The sequence below is a fragment of the Pocillopora damicornis genome, chromosome 1 (genome assembly GCF_964200805.1).
Source record: "Pocillopora damicornis chromosome 1, jaPocDami1.2, whole genome shotgun sequence".
Classification (NCBI taxonomy): Eukaryota; Metazoa; Cnidaria; class Anthozoa; order Scleractinia; family Pocilloporidae; genus Pocillopora; species Pocillopora damicornis.
In genome coordinates this window covers 23,767,493-23,784,276 of record NC_142670.1, presented here as the reverse complement: position 1 = coordinate 23,784,276, position 16,784 = coordinate 23,767,493, and the positions used below count along the sequence as shown (strand labels likewise).

At 38.9% G+C, this 16,784-nt stretch overlaps 1 protein-coding gene across 2 annotated transcripts; it reads right to left on the bottom strand.

The window, feature by feature from the left end:
* Window positions 1–510: 510 nt before the first annotated feature.
* LOC113681064 (extracellular sulfatase Sulf-1) lies at window positions 511–16,451 on the bottom strand. Of its 2 annotated transcripts, XM_027198121.2 has the most exons (10): window positions 15,050–16,451; window positions 14,240–14,717; window positions 8,599–8,920; window positions 7,703–8,026; window positions 6,928–7,065; window positions 6,553–6,603; window positions 5,507–5,832; window positions 4,723–5,349; window positions 3,886–4,028; window positions 511–3,109 (listed from the first exon to the last, which is right to left on the bottom strand). In XM_027198121.2, exons 2-10 carry the CDS (start codon window positions 14,631–14,633, stop codon window positions 1,457–1,459), a joined length of 3,978 nt encoding a protein of 1,325 aa, XP_027053922.2. In that variant the 5' UTR covers window positions 14,634–14,717; window positions 15,050–16,451; the 3' UTR covers window positions 511–1,456. The 2 variants fall into 2 exon arrangements, with proteins under 2 accessions (XP_027053922.2, XP_027053923.2); XM_027198122.2 differs by lacking the exon at window positions 15,050–16,451 and having other exon boundaries at window positions 14,240–14,965.
* Window positions 16,452–16,784: the final 333 nt, after the last annotated feature.

Below are 16,784 nucleotides of genomic sequence, written 5' to 3'. Positions count from 1 at the left end.
TATGGGAACGAAGAACCCATCAAATTGTTCTCGCTCCTATTCCTGATAGAGACTCCTGATAGCTCTGGAATTTGAACTTTTGAGTATTGGTTCGCTTAAATTCCGACCCCTTCCCGCCCGCCCCCAAGGGGCGCAAAGTGAACTTTTTAACTTTAAAAACTTCCATAGTAAAAAATAAAATACTTGTATTCCGCTGGTAAGACTGGACAGTTCCGTTCGACTCCCCCACCCCACGCGGGCAAAGTTCGAATTGCACAAGGGCAGTAAAATGCCAGTAGGTTGGTAGGGGGAATGTTCAAGCATTGAATTGATCCGCGAATTACAAAGACTTTGGCCTGAGAATGTAGGACTGGGTACCAAGTCATAATTTCTATGATAAATGACCAGCGCCTCGTCTCTTAAGCAGTTTAACTATTTCTGGCCAATACGAAAGGACAGGATGCTCGTAAGGTGAGTGAACTCAGCATGATGCTCTGCTTAAAAGGTTTGAGGCAAATCATACTCAATCGATTAACCACTATTACGTAAAGCTTTATTAAAACCATCACCATACAAAGATGCTCTGAAATAACTTAATAAAAAAGCTTTAAGAGACGATAACCAGAAAACGACATTTAACAGAACATCATCTTTACTTAATAGTTCAAATCAAAGATAAAGTTTCATATGTCGCATAAGAAATGAAACATCTTTGTAAAAAGCTCTGCGTAAGCGTCAATTAAAAGTTTCTCTACCACTGAGTTAACAAAAAAACCATAAAAGATTTTGTGGTTTCATTCAATCTTGTGTCACTCTGAAACGGAAATGGAGACTTTCTGAACCGGACTGCAAACCAACCCAATCGCTTTACAAATAAACTCAACTCATCTTAAACATTCATAGCTCATAATATTTTGTAAAAAGAGATAAGTAGTACAGCTAGGTTTTTGCAACTATTATTTTTTTTGTAACAAGGAAATTTCAAAATGATCGGTTAGAGGAAATCTTCACTTCTGTTTAGTTTGCCGTAGCTAAAAACATTGAATTAAAACACTTCAAAAGAAGAATTTACAACACTTCGACAGAAAAAAAAAAACAATCAACAATTTTCATGGGAGTTAATAAAGTTAACGACAAAAACAATTGTAGTAGATTTGTTTTCGCTAACCAACATCCACGTTGGTACGTCCACTTTTAAACAGTCTACGAAATAAGCGACCTAAACCAGTATCAAGGGAGGAGAGAGTGAGTAGACTTAATTGTTTTCCTCAGACCTTTCCGCAATTGATTTGCTGGCTACTATTTTTTACAACGCATAAACTATCAAAGCTATGTGAGGTTTTGACTCTACAATGACTTCTCTACAGCCCTCGATTGATGAGGGTATGTAAATCGCGAAGCATTTTCAAATTTTGACAAGTTTAAGGAGTGGTTTCTACACATCTAAACTGAGCCAACCAGCAATGACGAGAAAAAATTAGTTATTTTCTTTTCTAGGGTCAGAGGGCGAAGATTCCGAATTCGAAGAGAAACCGGTGCCATTTTCTACCACCCCTCCCTCCTGGCTAATTTGAGTCGGTCTTTGCTTGAAATGTTTTCCTTTAGACTTTTTCTTGAAGTTCCGATTCGCCGGTCGGTTGTTCGCCGGCTTTTTGCTCCGTTTTCGTGAAACTTCCGGCAATGCTTTATTGCCCCTCTTGCTGTCTTTGTTCTCTGATTCAGGTCTTCTGTTTGTCGATTTTGATTTCAATCCAGTTTGGTTTACTTCTCCTGCCTCTATGGTCGGCTTAATTTCTTCTGAAGTTTGAGAATTTTCTCTCTCCGATAATTTCTTCATCTTTCTTAGTTTTTTTAGAGATTTTTTTTTGTTCCTATCAATCGAGCTACTGTTCTTCCTTCTCTCTGCGGACTTTCTCTTCGATGGTTTGACTGCTGTTGTCTGTCGCACATTTTTCTCAGTCATCCTTTCTCTTGATGTGGTGATAGAGGCTGATGTTGCTGCAATTGAAGAACCATTTAGTTTGGAAGAGCTTGTGTCAGGACCCGAAGACTTCATTAAGACTGTGGGTACATGATTGGAGCCAAGTGAGGGTGTTACAGTTGGTTGAGATGGTTTCTCGTGGTCAGACTTTTCGCTGTTATTGTCTAAAGGAGATTCCGGAGACCATATCGTGGTGTTTAAGACAACTGTCTGCTTTGTAGGATTCTCTAGGCTCTCTTTCTTTTCTTCTGACAGTGACGTTCTTTCTCCGTTTGAAGATTTATTTTTAAACTTTCTGGACTTCTTAAGACTTTTATTCTTTGGTTTGCCTTTTGAAGCATATCTATCTTTTTTTCTCCCCTCTCGATCTCCATTTTTGCGTCTCTTGGGCGATTTTCCCTTCGCTGGTTTTGGTGTAAAAATATTGAAATGCATTCCAGTAGTTTCCTCTTTGCTTTTTGGAGTCGCTGATGCTGGTGTGGTTGGGACTGAAGAAACGTTCAATCCCGATAAACTTGTGTTGAGTTCCGAAGTTCTCACGAAGATTTTCGGTAGGTTGTCGGACCTGGAACAATTCAAACAGGAGTTGGACTCCAAGTCTGATGTTTCGTCTGGCTTGCTCTTAGTCTTAAAGTCAACTGTTGGTAAAGGCGCCATTTCACTAACTTGAGCAATTGAATGTTCGGTTTTTAAGCTTTCCATGAGCTGTTGTTTTCGTTCTGAGTTCAATATCGACTGAGTGGTCGAATGTTCTAACAAATTTACATTTACATCTTTTGGTGGAAGTGTTGTAAACTTTTCAAAAGTGGTTGGTTTCGAAACGTTGTTCCAAACACTCTGCGGAGAGCTTGCTGTAACGTCCGAACGCGTAACAAGGACTAGAGAGGGTGACTCCGAAGTCAAAGGGCTCACTGCACTTCGAGCAGATGTTTGCAAGTTTGATGGCGCTGTTGGTAAAAGAGTCATGTGACTCTCTTCCATACCTTCTCTCAAGTGGGTGCTGACCGCTGGACTTGTTGGCGGTACTGTAGGGTGCTTCTTACCATGGTAATGAGTGCAATCCTCTCCCTTACATCCTCGCATCTTGACGAGTAGATGATGAAGCTCTGATAGAACACCAGGACTCACCTCATGAATTATATTATGCAACTGCAAGATAATAAAAGATGATATTCAATATCAACACTACTGATATGTTCGGTTTCAGGTTACGGACGAAGCCTAATGAGCTTAAGGTTTACATGGCATCAACAAGGTTGGCCACTGACAGTGGTTTTCTAAATTCCCTGACTTTCCTGTTTCCCTGTCCAATCAAATACAACTACACAAGGTAGCTTACAGCTACAGCCCTAAGTCTTCCTTCTCATACTTCCACCGAAAAAAACACAACAAAGCGTTTGCACTATGACCATGCAAATAATAGTAAAAACAAGGAGTTACAAAATGCCGCAAGACAAAACTTAAAGGAAATGTAGAAATGTCGAGATAAACGTGAGTAATGACTTATTCCAGCCCCAGCCTACAGATTCAATGGTATCATAGTCATTTTCTGACACATAATTCTCAAATGAAAAAATTTCCAGAATTTATTATAAATTGGCCTGCCTTTTCCTCAACTTTGATTAATTTTTTCATTATTTACTATTACTTGAGCTGTACCAACCTGGATTGCTCTTAATCATTCAGAGTGTAAACATGCTTTAAAAATATGATTCGCATGGCAAAACACTCGTTACTAAGATTAAAACCTTAAGCATGTTTGAGTCGTATATTATTCACAGCTTTTGATATTCAAAAGCTTTAGGGAGCGTGGATTTGTTTTTAACTATCCGCAATCAATGATAACAGAGATAAAAACTCAAAGAGAATAACTATCTCAACTTCCCGGTAAGCTTAACTTTCGAATAAATTGTGGGTTTCCATACCTGATATGGGTCCTTGTTGAGGTCAAAGTACTCCAAGAAATTTGTGATGAACTCGCAGTATAGAAAATTGTGTGTCGAATTTATTGTTCGCAAGCACCAGTAAGAATTGTTGGCAGCATTAGGACAGAAACAGAATTCTCCTCCTATACAAAAAAACAAACATCAGGTAATGTAAGTTTTAGAGGTTCTACTAGTCCATTTACGTTGTTTATTACATATAAGCTCTCATTCAACCATTTCATGAAGCTTCTGATTCCTAAATACAAAGTGATAACATTGAGCCATGGCATAAGGACAACCCTTCTGGTCAGCACAGGGCATTCTGAGCATGAACATGACGATAATATTTCAACTCGAAGTGTAAATCTTTACAAGTCTGTTGTAAACTTTCCTCTGTGATAACTTTGCATGTTTAAGTGAAACTCAACTAAATGTATTGAGCGACGGTTAATAGATGGGACCCTGTTTCAGATAGTCAACTGATAAACCAATGAAAACTTAGGCGGAGTTGCCTAAGGAGACACAGGTAAGGTATCCGAAACCACCGTAGCATGATGAACAGCAGTGGATAGTCACTGCCAACCCGAACGCAAATCTGACCAATAGCCGAAAAAAAATGTCACCTCAGTTTTAGCTCTCTACCCAGAGAAACATTTCAAAAGGATGTCAAGGTCTTACTGCGATCGATTATTGGTAAATAATTTAACATAGGCTGTGGGGGCAACGGTGAGATTTCCGTTCCTTTCACTTACTGTTATGCATAAAGACCCATATGACGTGCACTCAACGAAAAATTCGTTTTCCTGATTTTTACAGGTGGAATGTGAGAATATTTACCGGTCCAGAGCGGCGGCAGCTTCCAGTGATTCTCTGTCTGGTAGAAGCAGTTCATACCCGGGCTGGCACACATGCTACGTCTTGGCTTCGCCTTCCCCTTTTTTTTCTTGGTCTCTGTTTTGCGGGATGGAGCTTTTGGCGGTTTATTTCTTCTTCTCAGCGATGATATCTGGTATTGATCATTGCCATAGTTTCCTTTGACCTCTCTCGCGGTATCATTACCGTGGTTACATGGACAGGGGTACTCTAAGAACTTGTCACGCGCGCTTATCAGAAGCAGTTTCTTCCTCCTGTCACGCAACGCACCAAGGCGTTGCCTTATTCCCTGAATTTTCTCCTTTAGTTTTCCAAGTTTTTCCGCCACCGCTCGTTGAACTTCTGAAGACCCGTGAGGCGTTTGAGTCACGTTTGACTGAGGTTTTGGTTTGCTAACAGGAGTCCTAATAAACACTTTGGACTTCGAACGTCGATTTTGCAGCTTATGAGCCCTGGCCAATTCCTTCTGGTACCTCCTGTTGTTGAACTCATTTCTTCTCTTCCTTGGATTGTATCCAAAATAACGAGACCTTTTTGATCTTCGTCTGAGTTCTTTGGTCAAATAATCCATGCCGTTTATGAGCAGCTCCTCTACAAAATAATAAAGGACAAAATTATGATGATTGTTAAGAAGCTTGATCACTCAATGAAATAGCTCTTCTTTCTAAGCAAAAGAAAGAATCCTTGTTACTAAAGGATAAATAAAAAAAGAGATTATCGAAGAAGGAAAGCCGACCGTTCAACTCACCCTCGTAGAGCAGCATGTCATTTTGGTTTTCATGCAGTTCACTATCAGGTCTTTGCTTCATGCAAACACACATCTTCACAGGATCGGTAGGAGGTGTAGGTCGGATAATTGGAGCTGTTCTTAATACAGTTGTGGTATTTCGTCTACATTTTCTCAGTCTTGGTCTGCGGTTGACTGTCTGACACTCCCAGAGCTGCTTGGGTTGACAAGGGGATTGGTATTTTGGCCTGGAGCAGATGTCTTCCAAAATGGTCATCTTTCGCTCCTTAACCGAAGCAGTCTTGTTCCTTGATTTCCCTTTCATGAAGTTCTTCGTCCTTCTCCAACTAAAATGACACATTGCCAATATTTCTACAATGTACGTGTACAGTATACTAAATTAGTCCAATGACTGCAATCGGATGACTCGTAAGTCGGGAAGGCGAGCCGTATAGCACACCACGTTACAAGCACGTTCAGTGATAGCAAGTAAGAGGGTATATTATTACCATATGAAGAGAGGTGACGAGATTGACTCTAAGGATATAAAACTAAAATTTAAACAAAGGAGAGTCATAAATTAAGGCTTTAGCTTTTAACGCTCCAAATGAATACGCATACTCTCTGTATAATATCGTCAGGGAGTCTCCTTCCCAAATGACTTAAACCCATGCAGAACGATTACTATTCTTTAGGGTGTTTCAAGCCTCATTACCACAAAAAATTTAAAATTTCAGCGGCCGAAATTGCTCGCGAAATTATCTTAGCGTGGCTACTGTTAAGCAAATTGATCTGTCAAACAACAAAATAATGCTTCTTTTCTTGCTTTTGAAATCATCAAATTTCCCTTTGACCAAGTGATAAATGTGTTAAATGGTTCCAAAACGAACCAAACTAAAACTGGTTTTCTAGAATAGACATAAAACTTTTCATTGTGAATTTAAAAAAAAAAATACTCAGGGCCTTAAGAATTTCTTATACAAGAAACGCAAAATACTTCATTAATAGGGCAAAAGTAAACTAATTTTTTGTGCTAAGTTTGTCGTGTGTTGAACTATTCTGCTTACCCTCGAGACCTTTCTATGAGAATTGTGTCCCTCCATACAACATGTGTTCGCCTGGAAAATATAAAAACAAACAGATCAGTAAACAACAAACGCACTGAAAGCTTAACTTGTGCTACGTTTGTTTCTGTGGAAAGCTTAAAATGCCCCTCTCAGTCAGGTATGATATTATCCTGAACTAGGTGATTCGTCAAAATATCTTTCAAGAAAAAAGACAGCTCTCTACAGCTTTACACTCTATGATATCACAACAATGATCAGCGCATGTACAGAACACTTGATGTACTCTTTCATTACCTACCAATCTAATAGTGATTGACAATTAGTACGCATGAATATCAGAAACTTCGATTCCACAGTTTCGGGAAAAACGCGTACCTTTTTGCTCTTCGTCCGTATCTTGTCCTGCGGAACAGTTTCATAACAGACATGCCGTCCATGTCTTTGGGTATCTTAATGCCGGCAATATCCAAAAATGTGGGTGCCAGGTCAATGTTCAAGACCATGTCTGTTACACTGCATAACAAACAAGATCAACTTGGGGTCAACATCACTCGTCAGATCAATTTAAACCTTCAACCCCTAAGAGTGATCAGCATCTATTTTCTCCTCAGAACATCACCCCTGAATCACACATTAAGGTTACAACAATAAAGGAGATGGTCACCAACGAACAAAACTCTGGATTTTTTTAAACAAATTCTCCATGTCAGCACCTCAGGAAATATATAGAGAACAGTATACAGAATAAACATACTGGTGTTAGGGTTCAGTGGGTCAACACCTAACAACTAGCGATAATTAAAAGATTAACGATCAATTAAGGGTGTTAACTCTGTTTTTCTTCTTATCAGTCCTGTACACTTTGAAATCCTCTTCGAAACCTTACAGGTCGACGACTCACTTCACACATTTGTGGTTTGCAATTAAGTTCACTATTTGTCAAAAGTCCTCTCCTAACCAAAGATTTGTTAACTTAACAAATGACGCGGCTGTATCTTCCAAAAAGGGGAGCAGTAAGGTAGGCAAGGAAGGACTCGGAACAAGAAGAACGAGGAGAAAAAGAACAGGACAAGGCAAAGGACGATGGTTGATTGATTACGATTGATTACAAAAAACTGTAATCAAAGTGAAACACAATGTTGTGTCTCACCTGATATTCTTGGGAATAATTGGTCCCCTCACGTAAAAAGGAACTCTTATGTCGCTCTCAAATGGCATGGACTTGCCTTTGACCTGACCAAACTGACCAAGATGGTAACCATGATCTGATGTGAAGAATATGTAAGTTTCGTCTTCAATCCCTAGGGACTGGAGAGTGTGGAAGATTCGCGCGATTGAGTCATCAACTGAAAGCAGTGTTTGAAGGCGACGGCGGTGGAGCAGATCCACGAAAGCTATTTTCTGTGCACTCATCGCAGGTGTTTCCCTCATGATCCATTGTTTGTCCAGTGATATATAATTCCAGTTAGGATACCTGTAAAAAGTGCAAAACGTTACCTCACAAGGACGATATGATCGCTCAGCTGTGTGTGGTAAGCGATTGGTAGACTACACAGGGTTGGTAAGGTTCGATAGCGGCTTGCAACATATACTCTTCCTCTGAGAAAATGTAAACATGAAGAGATTTTTACTCTGTCCTAACTTAACCCTTTAACTCACAAATTAAATTTGTAATTCTCCTTACTGTCAACATACAATTCTTGTAATGTTAGTTCAGAGAATTTAGTATTAAATCAACTAATTATACCCAAATTGATCTTTTTCTTTATTCTCATCACTTATCTGGTTGATATTGTATAGATATTGTAAGGAGAAATTCTGTCTTGGTAACTCACGGGAGTTAAGGGTTAAATTACAGGGGAGCAAATATGTTCAGAATACCCTAACAACGAACAATTTGTTTTGTGAACGGTAGACAAGAAAACAAACCAACAAATAATGACAGAAAAACCTAGTTCTTTTGTATGGATCAACTCTTGCAACAAAGGGACAAAATGTTACAGTGATAGTAGATACTGGCTTCCTTAAACATAATCTTGGTCATACCTTGGAGCTTGGGCACCAGGAAATGCTGTACTGTATTGAGGAGCAGGCGTCTCCGGGCCATGAGGGGCTGCATGACTCACCACAGCTAGGAAAGGACTGTGTGGTTTGTTCTCTTTTGTCCGTTTTATGAAAGAGATACTCCTATTAGTGATGAAATCAGTGAAGTAATCCTGCCCATAATCCATCTTGTGTCGTTCTTTGTACGTGTTGCGTCGTATCGTGTAGTTGTAGAACTTGGAGTTAAACACCAGTCCTTCCCATTTTTTCCAACCCGCTGGTACCCAGCTCCCATCGTACTCGTTTAGATATTTGCCAAAGTAACCTGCGAAAGGAAGATAAACCATCTTGATCTGAACTTGTCTATGTCTCCATTAGAATTTAAACAACAGATCACATAAAGGTTGCTTCACTTGAAGACAAAAACTCGCAGAGAATAAGATGTCCAGTCACTGGTCAAAAGAAAATTTATGATAAAAACATGTCACGATTTTAATGTCTAACAGATCTATTCGCAAAAATGTATTACAGACGAAAAAACTGCCCCATAGCTGCCGTTTTTTTATGTCTTAACAAACGAATCACTTGAACAACTTCCCATGCAGGTATATCAGGTAGGCCGATTCCGTGAAAAGGTTCAACCGATAGTCATGATCTGACGTAGAAACAAAGTGGAAATTTCATCAAGAATCATCGACACGCAACTAAGAGTATCAATTGTTTATTGAGCATTAAACAGCGACGCCTGGACGAGATTCTAGAAAGATTAAATAAAATCTTTCTTTTGTATATCTGTATCTCCGTGGTCAAAAGCTAATCCTTCCTAATACCATTAAGAGTAAAAAGAAATTAGTCCTAATTGTTATCATACTAATAGTTATTAAAAACCCCAAAGACCTTTTTAAATTTCCTTCCCGTGACCAAGCAAGTCTGTGGTGCATGCAATTTGTGACTTTAAACTTGTTTGAGCGCAATATTCATAGGCCAATGCCGGATAGGACAATAACAGTCCTAGTGGCTGCTGATTGATGTTTGCTGACTATTTGAGTTTGAGCGTGTTAAAATTAACGTTCCCATCGTATTGTTCACTTGCATGTCCATCAGATCTGACAATTCACATGCGATTGGGTTATTGCTAGAGGAGTCTAAAGGTGTATAAGAATTGGAGAAAAATACGCAAAACTAAGCTATGAAGAATGTGCCGTTTAGTTTTGTTTTATTCCGATAAAAAAAATCAGACAGGCATTTCAAAACAAACAATTACTAGAACCTTAGTCAAGGTTTACGAGTAAAGTTAAAGAAAAACCTTTTACGTAAATGAGATTGAACTGGTTGTTGTAATAATTGATTCGTTTATCTGGTGTTTTGGCTCGCTGACAATTGTATTAGGCGTATACGATAACGTCTGACTTGTAAATCCAACCAGTAGATCTTTAAATAAGTTCTCAGACAGGACTGACATTCTGTTCACACTTCTTACGAACTTAAAAGACATTAAAAAGGCGACGCAGTAAGGCGGATGGACCTGTGACACGAACATAACCGACGGTTATCGCCATTATGATGCAAAATATCCCTCTCATCGTGCAGCTGGCTGGGTTTAAAGAAAATAAACTGCAAGAGGTTTTCCAAAATTATCAATTGCAATTTAATAGGTCATATGAGAAAAATGTACAATGTGTGGGTTACAGTGCGTGCTTCGTTTAAGATGCGTTGTTCCAACCCAGCAATTAGGGTCAACTGGCTTTAAACATTGTTCAGCGCAAATCTGATTACTGTTTATTCGCACCAATTATTACTTACACATGCAATGAAAAGATTAACATTTAAAGTAAAGACACTTATCCTCTTCCCGCCCTGCTAACGCGCACAAAAATTGTATTGTCCAGTTTGCACAAAATACCACGATATTATAATCCTGATTAGCGCATATGTGTTGTTTATCTACAGAATGAATTCTGCTAAAGTATTTAAAATACTCAGTTTCGTTGTTCGTGAAGATTCTATTTTGGTTCAGTATTTCAGAAAGGACATCCATTACACAACTGTGAAACTGTGGGACTGTAAATACAGCTGTGTAAAATGCTCTGTCAGAAACGCTTAATGCTCTAGTGAAGTTCTCATGAAAACGAGTGTTAAAGATGCCTTTAGCATAATTCTTTTGTGCCTTTTATATGTGATCAATTGACATACTGTATTCTGAAGTAACCTACTGAAAGATTCTTTAATTGGATGAAAATTTCATAGTTCAATGAAATAATTAACGTGCGTAGGTGAAGACACTGCTCCTTTCAACATACAGTCACCGTGTATCTTACCAGGTCACATTAGAAAAACAACAAAAGAACGGAAAAACGGTTCTTGAATACAAGACGTTTTTCGACCATATATGATACTATTTATAGACCTTGTTTGTACTGTTGCACTTTGGTTTGGTATATAAGGCTAAATACCACAAAAAAACCTCCATGGTCCATGTCAGCTTTCTCCGGTTCGTTTTTATTTTCACTTTTTCTCAACGAAGGTGGAGGCCAAACTCGTTCTGTGAGAATCGCCGCCATTTGGCCCTCTTCAGAGTTTGACACCCGAATAAAAAGATCTTCGAAAGGGGATTTGCATGAAAATTTCATATCCGTATTGTTGTGTCAAGAGAGGAAAATCTTCATCAAACAATTTAACAATTTTTTGCCCCACTAAGATATTAAATTACACGTATCAGTAGATCGTGATGGTATGAGAAGCTGCTGTGGATGAATCTCATTAGCACTTGCCTTTCTAGGTAAGATGTTGCAAGAAAGTTCTTTCTCAGTTTTCCAGGACAAAAATTGTGTTTTCCGGAAAAAAAATATCCGGAAAATCGATAGTCAATGCCCCCCGCACTTCGAAAAAAAAAGAAGAGAATAATCTCGTTGTGAATCCGGTAAATGAAAAATTAACATCTTTATAGCACTATTATGAGTTGAACTTTCTTTGAATTGGAGAAGCGTTTAACCCCGACTACAATAAAAGTTCTAGTTTTGATAGTTTTCATCGATTGACATAATTCTCGCTTTCCTTTTAGGAAAAAAACAGAGGAGGAAATTATTTGACAAACACCCAATGACTTTGTAATGGCAGAGGGAATAAAGCTTCCCCAATTAGTGTGAATCTATTGTTAGAATGCCTTTTTCATATTTTTCACCTCAGTAATTTTAGTAAGATCTAGATTTTATTTTTAATATTCAAATGGTCACGTTTCTGCTGTTGACACCATTGCGGTACAGTAAATTACAAAGGACGGACCAAAGAAAATAGGGCAATAAAATAAAGAGACAGACAGTGAGCGTGCGAGAGAGATAGATCAAATCACGTTCATTCAGGGAATTTTTGTCTCTTTGTTAGTTTCACGAAAGGAGATACTTGCTTTTAGACAAATGCACTGAGAAATTCCACAGTCTTAAAAAACAACTTCAATTTTGGGTTAAGGCACGTCATCCAAATAGCTGGCTGATACGCCTTCCTGTTTGAGTCCGTGATCAGTTTGAACATGGATCAATACAAAAATGTTTTCCAATGAACGTCACACAGTCAATTATGGACTCATCGGCAAGAACCCCTCAAACCAAACGAGCTCAGCTTGTCTGAGTGAAAACTCCTTTCAGCTTGTTACAGTTCATTTGAGGAAAAGTGCAAGGCGTTTGTAATTATAAAATAAAATAAAACAAAACTACGCAGTAAGGTAAACAATGTCAGAGAAGCTTTGCTAAAAAGAAGTCTTCATTATTCCTTAAAAATGGTACTAATTACTCTGCGTTTTCATCGTTTCCCTTCGCAAGTATTATGCTTCTAACCGAAGTGGTGAAAGACTGCCACAGCAGCAAAAAATATGACCTTGTCTTTGTACATAAATTTGTCTCGGTCTGTTTGCTTCATCATACGGAAAACTTTTCTGAAAAGCTTACTTTATTACACATGAGTGTAAATAACCTTGACAGGAAAAGAATAGTGTTCCAGGTTATAGAAACAATTCATGGCAATGTCGGAATTTTTCAGATAGAAGTGCTAAATGTTCATCTTTTTCTGCCGAGTCTGTTCATAGAATGTCTGTGTAGTCGGAATCAGGAGCAAAGGTTACGGCAAACTTAGAGCGATATCTTCATCGCATACAGGCTACCAATTTAAAGAGAGGAAATTCGTGATTTTTCGTTATAACTCCGTTGACACTCTTCCACCTTTTCAGAAGACCATTTACCTTGGCACGATTTCATGATATCGGAAAGGGACTGAATCCTTTATTTGCCTTTGGTGATTAATCCTAAGGAAGCAACGTACATCCCGGAAAACATCACGGCAAATGCTTTTACATTGTTTAATAATTCGGTGAGCCGCTGTTATTTGATTTCCACTAAAAGTCGACCACCATCAGGGGGCCTCAACGAAAGTATTGCACAACTACAATCTTAAAATGATAAATGAATAATATGCAAATGATTCCTTTGTAGGACGTCTCACTTCATCAAAATCCTCTAGTGCGCATTTAGCTAAATGCAATTACAAGCAATTTCAATGATACACTTCGAATAATCGTTTCAGTAGACAGGTAAAACAGACCGCTATCAGTCCTGTAAAACAGTTTTTTTTTTGCAGATTTGGTCAGATAAGACAACCTTCAACCAAAGGCGACATTCCTTGAATAACTTGTCTGGTAAAACAAAAGTGAAGAGCAGAATGCAAGTGGCTGAACCTTTAATGACTGACTTTTTAGTCAGTTTAAAGATCGTGCACTTATGGTGTGGAAAGATTCCAAAACATTAAGAGACAGCAAAAGCAACTGAGTACACTGAGTTTTCAGATCAAGGGAGTTTTTAACCTGTTGATAGGAGCATTTCCTTTGCATTGGGTCAGAGCTACTTAAATCTTTAAACGACCTCGAGATCGACTTATTGCGGAGGTTTAGCCAGAGGATGGATTTTGAACGATTTTCTCTGATTTCATTTCTTCGATGAAATCAAAACAAATACAGCTTCTTGGTTTAAAGCATACTTGGTCGAAATAAGAAGAAATGTTTCTTTGAAGAGAGAAGTTTTCGTTCTTCTCTTATCGCTACTTGGGAAGTGAATTAACTGATTAAATAATCTTTAATGAAAATACAACATTGACCCATGAATTGCTGTGACCAAAACACAGCTAAACCGCCAAATATGCGCGGGCTAATAGTTTTGATAAAGAGGTTTACATATGAGCTGCAGCCTGACCGGACTTTCTAGGGATCAGCTCTTTGCTGTAGCTGCTTCATGAAATACTTTAGAAAATGCCGGCAGTGCTGACGTAATTCACTTAAAAAGACAATGAGAGTTAGTCAAGCAACAAAGCACCGTTTGAAAATCGGACGACCAAAAGAATGTCAACGAGATGTGATATTCATTACAATTCTATTGTGGTTAATTGTAAGATGGCAGATTTGTGATAACCAGCGTGAGCAGCGAAGGCTCAATGTAGTCAATTGTGTCAGAGGAGCTGTACTAAAGAAACCATAAAAATTATTGGTTTCGATTTCAGAATTTCAATGTGAAGTATTCCCCTGAGTGAAGTTCTATGACACCAGACAATGTGTTGATAAAGTATAATCATAGTTCTAGAAGAGTGGATCAATGTATTAACTTACCCGTTACGTATCCCGAAGACTCTAAGTACTTGGCGTAAGTTTTCTTCTCTGGGCCTCTTCTCCAGGATGGAGATGAACAATTCAAGTTATTAGTGTACGTGTTGTGATTATGTGCGTAGGAACCAGTCAAAATGCTGGCGCGGGAAGGGCAGCACATAGGTGTTGTGACGAACGCGTTCACAAAGTCGGCTCCTTCTTGGCGAAGAATTTTGCTAGTCTTCTTCATTACCTCCGGCGATCCAAGCGCAGTGTCCAAATCATCTGTCATAATAAAAACTATGTTGGGTCGCCTCGCCGATCCTGAACCGCTTCGAAAAGTGTGCTTTGGTTTGCGTGCGGCCGACATGGAATTACACAACATGAGCAGCGTGAAAATTGCCAAGCCTTTCGTCATTGTCCACCGAATCAGAGACAGCGATGGCGAGGAGTCGATTGCTTGATTGTCGTGTTAGAATGCCAGGCAATCCGCAAGAAAACTCTAAAGAGAATGTGTTGAAAAAGCATCAACCAACATCACTGATCGATCCATTTTAAAGTGCCGATGGTTTCGGGTACTTCAATTGTCGGTATGAAATTACTATTGAATCCCATGATGATTGAGATGATATGCAAAATAATTTCAAATAAAACGGACAATTCCCGGTGGGATTCGGTGAGAAATTAGGCATTGATAACACTTACTGACTGCTAGACTGTTCAACGCAGGCCACAGCCATGGAAACTCACGAAGGGGGTAAGACAATTCACCCAGTCATAACAAACATTTTTTTGTAGATAAAAACGACAATTTCTTTTTCAATACATACACACCTTTTCCCTTGTGGAACAAATATGATCTTGTTGCTTTTGTTTCTTGAACACAAGAGATGACCAAGGGTGGAAGCCACTGTGTGACCCAAATTAGAGTCTCTAGAAGGACAAACTGAAACAGTACGTTGTGTTTGCACCGCTATATTATGCCAAGGAATTTCGTGTTAATTTTAGATATCGATCTGAGTGACCTACAAACCGGAAACAGTTCACGGGAAATCAAAACAGATCAACTGATAGGCACAAAGCAGATAGCGGTAACGATTATGTTGCAGGAAAAAAGTACATCCAAGAATCTGAAGGAAACTAAAAGAATGTAGCAAACGCACTTTCTTTATTTCTTTGATGTCATCAACTGAACACCTCCCGTGGATCAATTCTTAGTGTATCGCTTTTCTTACCTCCCCACGATCACGGTCATAAACTAATGGCTTTTTGGAAAATTTTTGGTGCGGTTTGTATTTCAGCAGAATCGTGAGACCGTGCCCCATGACATGAATATGAGAAAAGTCTAAAGGCTAATACCTAAAACCTAAAAAGAATAGTACTGACACTTATCTAAACGAATCTCAAGAGGAAAAAAAAAAGAATTTCATCTTTGTCAAATTAAAGGAATGAGACTAAAAATGAAATAGACTTTTGTTATGAGTTCATAGTATTGTAGGGGTACATTTCAAATTACCTGGGCGAATGTACTTTTTCACGAAGTGCTCGATCGCACTGAAACCAAGAGGCGGAAATAATTCAGGGATCAAAACTGCTTAAGTACTGAAACACTACCTTTGCGGCACCGTTAGTCAGTCAGATACTCTCCGTATTCAGGATGCAATATGGTTAGCTTAGTTTGCTCAGAGTCACTCGCAGCAAAAAAAAAAAACTGCCCGTTCTCATAATGGGCCTCGTAATGCACCGGATTTTTGTTGAGATTTACACGTCAGACGTTACCGTCCTTAGGCTTATTAAAAAGCACGCACAGAGCACACAAAGCACTTCTGATCTTTCCGTCCGCCATCCAGCGCCTACAAAATCGCAAAGCTTGAGCGATGATCCTACAAACATGTACAATTTTCAAGTGAAATACCCGAAAATCCACGATCTGAAGAGAAAAATGAGCTTTTCAAAGCTCTGAAGTATATGTTCTAACCGACAAGACCTATACAAACATCCGCGCTAGAGGCTGGACCCGAAGATATGTCCAGAATCTCCTGTGATCTCTCCACACAAAGTGTTGTTCATAACATGCCTTTCTGATATTTGTTTCAATCCACGAACGAAGTGGAATGGCCACTATCACACTAGGGAGGATTCAATATGAATAAAACTAGGGACTTGATTTGCGATGGGACAAGTAGAGCCCCCAAAAGTAGCCAGGCCCTGGTGGGACCTTGGTGCCATTAGTCGCGAGGCTGTGATGCAACATGATAACATGTCTGAAGTTGAGAGAGAGGCAAATAATAGCTTCGCGTGAGCATAGCCGATAATCATAACAAAGCTGTGAAAAAAAAAAAAAAAAAAAAAAAGGCTGAAATGCATCTATATCCGTTCAGGTAGGAGGAGGAATTTTTCTAAAATACTAAGAAGGTGATGTCTTGTCTAATTTAACTCTGGTTTTGAGATTAGTGCGGAGACAAGTTTTCTATTAAAGATTAGCTTCCATGATTTGTTACTTTGCTCACTGAACAAAATTCAGAACAAATATCGACTGTTCGACTGCTTCTCGCCAAACTACAAAACG

Bases quoted from the DNA above. Each gene is read 5' to 3' on its own strand.
- LOC113681064 (XM_027198121.2), bottom strand. From the start codon at position 14,633: ATGACGAAAGGCTTGGCAATTTTCACGCTGCTCATGTTGTGTAATTCC. The intron at 7,066-7,702 runs GTGAGACACAAC...TTTGTTATGCAG, and splicing joins ATTATTCCCAAGAATATCAG to TGTAACAGACATGGTCTTGA. The intron at 3,110-3,885 runs GTATGGAAACCC...ATTATCTTGCAG, and splicing joins TCAACAAGGACCCATATCAG to TTGCATAATATAATTCATGA.